This window comes from Centroberyx gerrardi, unplaced genomic scaffold (genome assembly GCF_048128805.1).
Source record: "Centroberyx gerrardi isolate f3 unplaced genomic scaffold, fCenGer3.hap1.cur.20231027 Scaffold_70, whole genome shotgun sequence".
In the NCBI taxonomy this organism is placed as follows: domain Eukaryota; kingdom Metazoa; phylum Chordata; class Actinopteri; order Beryciformes; family Berycidae; genus Centroberyx; species Centroberyx gerrardi.
This window is the reverse complement of record NW_027605205.1, coordinates 43,992-52,500: the sequence shown is the minus strand read 5'-3', so window position 1 is coordinate 52,500 and position 8,509 is coordinate 43,992. Positions and strand designations below refer to the sequence as shown.

The 8,509-nt window shown below is 43.1% G+C and overlaps 1 protein-coding gene across 1 annotated transcript in view; it reads left to right on the top strand.

Annotated features, from left to right (window-relative positions):
• Positions 1–246, top strand: part of LOC139915452 (kalirin) — a 102,681-nt gene extending 102,435 nt beyond the window's left edge. The window contains 1 exon segment of the mRNA XM_078282312.1: positions 1–246. This exon segment is cut by the window's left edge and continues 312 nt beyond it. Within this exon segment, the coding sequence (XP_078138438.1) occupies positions 1–246 (246 nt within the window).
• Positions 247–8,509: the final 8,263 nt, after the last annotated feature.

Here is an 8,509-nt window from a genome sequence, read left to right as displayed (position 1 = left end):
CAGGCGGCGCGGGACTTCGTCTCCTCGGCGCTCCAGCAGGACCCCAGGAAGAGGCCGAGCGCCACCTCCTGTCTGCAGCACCCGTGGGTGGGGCGCGGCGGCGCGCACGGCGGGGAGTACTCCAAGACGCCTCTGGACACGGCGCGGCTCGCCACGTTCATCGACCGGAGACGACAGCTGCACGACGTCCGGCCCGTCACCAACATCAAAGGGCTGGTGAGCAGCAGCATGGGAAACACGCTGTGAGGAAGAGGATCCGGGTTTCAGACGTTTAAACATGGAAGAAAAATCAGACTGTGACCACCAAGGCCGCCATGACAACATTTCACTCTTACATTTGAAGCATTTAGCCGATTCTTATCTGGAGCGACTTATGATGTGCGAGCAGAGTAGAGATTCAGCGTCTTTCTCTCCTGGTCACTGGACGGTCTTTCTAACCACAAGCCCCTTAACCAAACCCATCACTAAAACAAGTATTTGAATCGTTCAGCTGCATGACATCCAAGCTGCTGACTAACATCTCCTCTAGCCAGCTAGCAGCAACATGGCCGACTGTATCAGTTTGTTCAGGGAGGTTCAACCTTTAGGAATGGATCAGGTCCCGCAGGCAGCCGGGACGCCCCACAACAACCCAAAGAAATTCAGTTTATCTCAATGTGAGGAAACGGCCATACAGGAAACACTGTGAGCAGGCATGACGGATACATATTAGTGTATATATGTATGGTTTATTTTTACAGGGTCAGATGACATATGATGACATTCTGATAAATGGCAGTATTTAGGTCATGTTAGCTGGTTTCCATTACCTGGACCCGCAGCAGGTTGGTACACACAGGATGAGGGTCAGGTGCTCTTGCTCAGGGGCACGTCGGCAGTATCGGGCACCGGCCGTACCGGGGATTGATATCGCAAACTGGTGGCCTCGCTAGCCAACTAGCCACAACATGATGCCCACAGAGGAGGATATAGATAATTACAGTCACAGCAGAACTGACTTAAATTTGAATTCCCAAGCAGATTCTTAGGCCCGTTAGGAACGAGTTCAGCTAATTGATTTGACATCTAAGAACTCGGTGTAAGGTTTTGGGAGTTTGAACCGTTTCAAACAAAACTCTCTTCTGTGACCACCAGAGGGCGTCCCAACACCCCAAACCAGAATCACACCATGTCAGCTTTACATTAGGTCTGAACCAGAGACCGACACCAGAGAGCAGAAATGGTAAAACACTGTGAAGAATGTGTTAATGATGTGGTTGATGTCAACTTGTCTGATTTGAATTAGAGTCATGAGGAACAATACAGTCTGATCAGTTTTAGATTAAATAAGCCTGGACCGGGGGGGGGGGGTAATGATTAGATACCTAGAAAACGTTCACTGCCTTGCCCACAGGACGCTCTGACAGGACATGCAGCTGTTGTGGGGATCAAACCTGTGACTGAATGTTGGCGGACAGTTTGATGGGTTTTTGGTAGATCTGTCTAGAATGTATATTGTGCTGTTTGTGGTGGTGAAGCTCTGATGATTAGTTGAGGACTACAGCTGCCTCTTAAAGCAGCTGTAGTCCAGATTTTAATGTAAACCTGCAGCCGTCTAACTGGGCCGCTGCAGATTCTCCCTGTTTGTCAGAATTAAATTCCGCTGTCAGTTTGCTCTCCGGTGGGAAAACCGATCCAAACTGAAGGAGGGAGATCCAGAAGAGTCTCCTGAACGGCAGCGAGCGAGAAAGCTGGACCCAACATTAGATCTTTTCCTCTCTTGTCCCTTTGGTTTCCTTTGGGATTGAAGTTCAAAAGGTTTTCCACCAGTTACCTCTCGCTGCCATTTGGAGACGCCAGTGTACAAAGTTGCCTAGCGCAGCTTTAAATCACCACTGGAAAGACTTGTAGCATAGCGCAGACTGATGGACTGAACTGAACTGAACTGAACTGTAACTGGACTAAACGGCACTGAACTCTGCGACGGTACACCTTTAATTTATTGAATGTTTATTTATTCAGGCACTTAAGTTAAGAATGGATTCATATTTACCTTGATGACCTGGACCAGGCCGGGCCGGGCCGTGCTGGGTTAAGGTGAGATGAACTGAACCGAACCAAACTGAACTCAGTGGAGCTGAATTGAACTAACCTGCACCGGACTCCATCAACTGTGAACTGCCGTGAGAGTTTACATTGTGAACAGTGCTGTACTGGACTGCTGGTAGCTGATGATCCTAAATACAAATTTGCTGAACTGAACTGAAGTGGATGGAGCCGAAATGAACGGGGGAATTCATACGGCTAGCTAAGCAGGAATGGATGGCACTGAACTAAACTCTACTGAACAGGGCTAAACTGGATTGGGCTAAAGTAGATCAGATGACATCACCAGTGGAGGATATGGGGGTCAAAAACTCACCAAGTTTCCTTTAAGAAGATCCAAAAGAACCTTCAAGAACAAACAAAAGAGGACCGGACCTCACACAGGATTCCAAAACACGGAAAACTCACCATGGGAGCTCATTGAAATCCTTTTTTGAAAGGAAAGACACAACATATACCTTGTTCATTTTACCTTTTTCATTTAATAAAAAACCTTAGGTAGACAAGTAGAATAATCAGGGAGAAACCTGCCTGTAAAATCCACAGTTTTCACCTGGGATGATTTAGAAATCAGGTTAGAAATATGTGTTGTTGTTTCTAGAGAAAGAGCTGTGAGTGTCAGGGCGGGACATTAACACTTAATAACGGTCGCTTCTGTTCGCGGCCGGTAAATTTGTCTACCAGCCACCGGCAGGTAGCCGGCTATCATGTGGAGGTCCTATTCTATTGTAAAAAATGTATTTGGCAGGTAAAATAGCCGACATGTCTGGTGAATCGTGGGTTGTAGCGGCCGCTGTGGCTGACGGACAGAAGGTTTAATTTCCCGCCCTGGTTTGTGTTTCTACTGAATGTAGTTTCCTGTAGAATGTGTTCTGGCTTCACTGACATGCCGTCCTCTGCTCTCACCGGATGCTTTTGCTCTCACAACGCTCCCTTGCGGCCATTTTGCGTCCCCCAAGTAAGGATTTAGTGTAATTCAATAGTAAGCGTTTACTTTCATCCATCTGGGGATGCAGAATGGTGCAGATGTAAGCGACCCATTGTGCTGTACAAGCTGTTTTCCCCTTTGGTGGCTAGTTCAACATCCATGTAGACCTTAAGTGTCGTAGTTTGTGTTTGGCAATGTGACTATAATGAGATCTCACTGACAGGACAGGCAGCACCATCGGGTGCCATTGAATTGCTCTCTCCGTCTCTCATCTTCTCAGCAGGGATTTTGAGCCATTACTAACCAGAATCATTGATGGAGAGAATTTGGTCATGTTATTATATAGTGACGCTTGTTGCTGCCTCCGCTTTCAAACTAAAAATTGTTGGCTGTGAACAGGAACAATTGCTGCGTTCCAGAGGAAGTCAGAAATTCCAGCTTCCTACTAGAAAAAATGCAACGGGGCGGCTCTTCGTGTTGGAAGTCCAAGCAGGAAACTCTGCCGAGGTTTCCGAGATGCAGTTATCTGACATCACGTCAACATGGCAGCATAAACTGTAAACGCTTCACAGCATTACTGTTAACATGTTTATAATCCTAAAAATACACTTAAGTTTGATTTTCAGCATTGCATGACCTTAAATCTATCAAAACAGCTGTGTGGTAAATGGTTAAACATAACTTTGAAAAGTAAAGTTGCACTTACAATTGCTAACGTTCATACTAACTATCTAGCTACGTTGCTAAATGTCGCTGATGTAGCATTAGCTGTTGCATGGGGAACAGAGTTTTATGTTGGACAAACAAAACCTTACGGGCGTCCGTGTTCGTACGCTCTCTGGCTTACAAGTTTGGAATTTCCGCCTGCCGACTTTAAATGGAACGCAGCAAGTGTCCTCCATGTTGCCAAACATGGCCGAACTCTCGCTACCTTTGGTTCACGTCTACAAAATCTTTTCTATCATACTCTACTCTGTGTAAGAAAATGTAAGTGAACTTCTGCAGTGTTGATACGACAAGACGGTAACATGACCGTGATGGAGAACGCTTGAAGTTCCCAACAAAGCTACAGTATATACAGGTTTACAAAGAAAAACAACATTGAAGACATCTAAACAGCAGGTTGTTCGGCCCGAAAGCAGCGTTTGGGGACCTAAATGGGTTCCAGGTCTTTTTCCATTGGGTCCCCTCAAGAGTTCTAGTATGTTTCAATAAGGTCCCAGTGTAAGACACTTCATTTTGTCAGTTTGGGTCCCTATGTGACAAGAATACTTTATATTTAAATGAGCCTGAGTCCTACATTTACTACATTTACTCGGTTTGCATTCTAAACTGAAAAAGTTCTATGGCATTATTTTGTTCAGCCGAGCACTCAGGGTCTATGTGAGATATCACGTGTTTTAAAACCCAGCCTTAAAACACATCATTTCTTCAGCGATGCACCACTCTTTGAGAATATTTAAGCTTTATTGATGTCTCTATTTATTTGTGTTTTCCTCAAGTTTGTTATCTTTAGTCTGTCTTTCTGTCCCATGGAGATTCCTTTGAGTTTCCTAGTAGAGACTACCAGTCATCGGCGACTTTTTGGAGTGAGATTTTCTTTTATTTTTGACTCCATATTTCACTTCTGTTTCATGATTGCGATCCAGTTCCATGTATCTATTACTCCCCGAAAATGTTTTCCTCTGTGAACTCCTGGACTCAAACTGGTGCCCTGCTGCCAGCCTGTGAACTGACATTGGAATGTGATACAGTCAAGATTTGATAATGCAGCTGTAGTGTAAATACTCGATCTGTCTAATACCAGTATAGCTTACTCCATGCTCCAGTATGCTTCGATTGTTCTCATAACCCGGACTCGACCTGCACGGGACCAGAGGCTGGGTTTTAACTCTTTGAGGAACAGACTGGATTTTGTCATGGATGTCTAAACGCCACAAAATCTGATTTCGAACTATTCCTAATCGTTTTGACCCCTTTACACCTGGCGTTCACACGCATCCTAGGTGTTCGGATTAGATTCAGATTCAGCAAAAACACATCAAATCCAGGTGTAAATGCAGCCAAGATTGAAGATCCATTGAAGATCCATCCTGAGTCTACTGAGGGACAGTAAGAGAGCTCTTCAGGCACCTTTAGTCTTGAGTCTAGACTGCAGGAAAGCCAGAAGACCCTTGAATCACCTTCAGTCTTGGGTCTAGACTAAGGGACAGTCAGAAGGACCTTCAGTTACCTTTAGTCTTGAGTCTAGACTGGTCTCCGAATGTCAGAAGGCCCTTCAATCACTTTTAGTATTGGGTCTAGACTGCAGGGAGTTCAGAAAGCCCTTAAGGCATTTTCAGTCTTGAGTCTAGACTGTAGTAGGGCAGACAGAAAGCCCTTTAGTCACTCTTAGTCTTAACTCTAGACTAAGGGATAGTCAGACGGCCCTCCAGTCACCATTAGTTTTGAGTCTAGATTGGTCTAGGAAAGTCAGAAGACCCGTCGATCACCTTTAGTCTTGAGTCTAGACTGAGGGACAGTCAGAAGGCCCTTCAATCACCTTTAGTCTTGAATCTAGACTGGTCTCCGAAAGTCAGAAGGACCCTTCAATCACTTTTAGTCTTGAGACTAAAGAAGGTGTTTCCTGAAGATCTCAGGCTGAACTAAGATGTCTACAGTTTAACTAGGGTTCCTGCTTTCAAATCTTAAAATCGGCTCTAACTCAAACATCTTGCAGCAGATTAGTTTCCTTCTTCAAAGAGTTACGACTCAGAAACTGTTTTGTGCCTGTGTCAGTCCAATCCCACAATGCATCTGTCATGGCTTAGTGAGCCGCGCAGCACCGTGGCGGCTCCTCCCTGTGGAATGCTCGTCCATCCTGTATCCTGGCGGTGTGCTCGCTTCGCTTCGCCCACAGAGAACATGATGATGTGTGAAGCAGCACCGCTCTGTAAAGGCCGCCTCTTCTTACTCCATACAGCCTGCTGGTTTGTTACTCTTTACTAATAAAGAAAGTGCTTGTTTGTAAAAAATTGTCTGTCTCTCTCTCTCTCTCTCTCTCTCTCTCTCTCTCTCTCCTAGTATTCTAGTGAAGGTTGTTTGATGCAGTACTCTTATTCACCACAGGATGGGGACAAAAGATCTTTGTTTCATTTGGTAAATTGACAGAAGACTGAGGCTCAGATGATTAAGAACCGTAACACTGCCGTGAAAATATTAGTGGCATCATTTCATTTACAGATAAAAATAAACCCACAAGGCAGGTAGTTAGTTGTTTGATTTGACTGATTGATTGATTGATTGATTGATTCCATTCAGCAGTCCCATTAAAAACTACACAAGACTGAGGTGAAACCACAGAGTTGGAGAAATATTGAGATCAATCCTTATCTTTGAAGACTTATTGTTGTAATTAATTAAAATTAAGTAATTGCTATTAATTGCTTTTATTAGCCTACTGAAAGTAAAATAATTTAAAAGTATAAAGAGCATCAGAAAGCTGAATACATCTGCACAGCTCCCAAAAAACTTTTTAAAGTTGGAATTGAATCTCCAGTTGAAAGTGTGTAGAAGAAGCTAAAGTCCAAAGTATTGGACATAATAATATTGATGAGGTCGATAATAACAATAAAAAAGAAACAGTGGGAAGAACAGGAGTGTGTTGAAAAATGACACATGAAATGTTATGAGCTGCTCATATTAGTCTCTATTCTCCTTCATATACCAGACGTATATGAAGGAGAATAAAGACCAATATGAGCATGGCTCCATATTCCACATGATGAGTCTTCACATGAGCAGCAGGCATGTGATCAGTCATGTGATCAGTCATGTGATCAGTCATGTGATCAACACAGACCGGTTCTTCAAAACTTTAAATCTGGATCAGAATTATAAAGATTTTCTAATCCCCTTTTTTGATCTCGAGGATCAGACTGATCTTACTGATTCTGAGTCAGTTTTTCTCAGATTGCATCGTTCTGGTCCAAATACTCAGATCAACATTACAGACTTTTGTATATTATCTTTATAATATAATATAATATAATATACAGTATACAATCAATAAGAATTTAAGACAAACTTTAAAGTTTCATTAACAAAAATCTCATTAACAAAAATACTTTTGCCGTCTAGTTTTTGATTTAGTTTTAATTTACAATAATAACCATGTCTCACTCTCTCTCTCTCTCTCTCTCTCTCTCGCTCTCTCTCACACACACACACACACACACACACACAAGCAGCAGAGCTCTCAAACACTGTACAAGCAAACACACATTAGCTACAGAATTCTTAAACACACACACACACACACACAAGCTACAAACCTCACAAGCACACATACACCAGCGACATCGCTGTAAAACACACACACATACATGCATTCACAAGCTGCAGAGCTCAAGCTACAGTCCACACACACACATACACACACACACACACACACACACACACTGCAGGGCTCACAGGCCAAAGCAAACGGCTGACCACAGCTGTTTCCAAAGCTCAGCCAACCAGAAACCTGTGTGTGTGTGTGTGTGTGTGTGTGAATTCAAAACCAACTTCACCCTAACCCTAACACCAATCTGTTCAGAAGAGGAACACTGAACCGGCTTCACATGGTTTCCACATCCTGGCAGTTTAAACTCAGTCTGATCCAGCTGAGAGACGGGAAGAGTTTCTGACTTTTACACCTGGACATCTGAGACCTGTGGAGGCAGATGGCAGATGATGATGTGAAGAGAGGAAGAGGAGGAGGAGGAGGAAGAGGAGTCACTGTAAACATGGTAAGTTATTGATTTCTATGATGCTGCATCACTGTTCCTCTCTCAGATCAGTTCAGTTCAAACGTGCTTCACTGGCTTTGTATTAAAAAAGCAATATACATTAACAGAATCAGTAATATCAGTGTGATGAGTAATAATATAATAAAGCAACATGCAATAACAATTCAATTTAACTGTTCAGTTCATCTGTGTATAAGTATGTAGGTCAGGAAACAGACAGAAACCTGCAGTATCATTTGAGATAATATTACAGACATTAACAGATGACTGGTAGGACTTAAACATAAATATAAATATCATAATAAGCATGTCTCTGTCTGGGCCAATCAGGAGCCAGTGTGTCTCCTTGTTTTGACCTGTAATACACTCATTTTAACACATCTGTGTGTCTTCTTTGGGACAACACACATCTGTTACTCCTCAACACAAGCTATGTTAATATGTTGTGTTTAACTGTATTGGCGTTAACGTATCGTCGGTGTTGGGTGAAAATCTTTTATCTCCAAACTATCAGGAGCTAAGAAACACAGTCTTGATCTTAAATTGATGGAAATACAATTTTGAGTTAATCCCATAATCCCAGGAGGTTAGAGAGTTTTCTCAGCCAATAGTAGACCATGTGATCCTTTGATTAAAGTGACAAAAAAAATCTACAAAACTGCAAAACAGCTGCATGTTGTGTTGGAAAGTAACAGAAATGTGTGTCATCCCAAAGAAAACACAC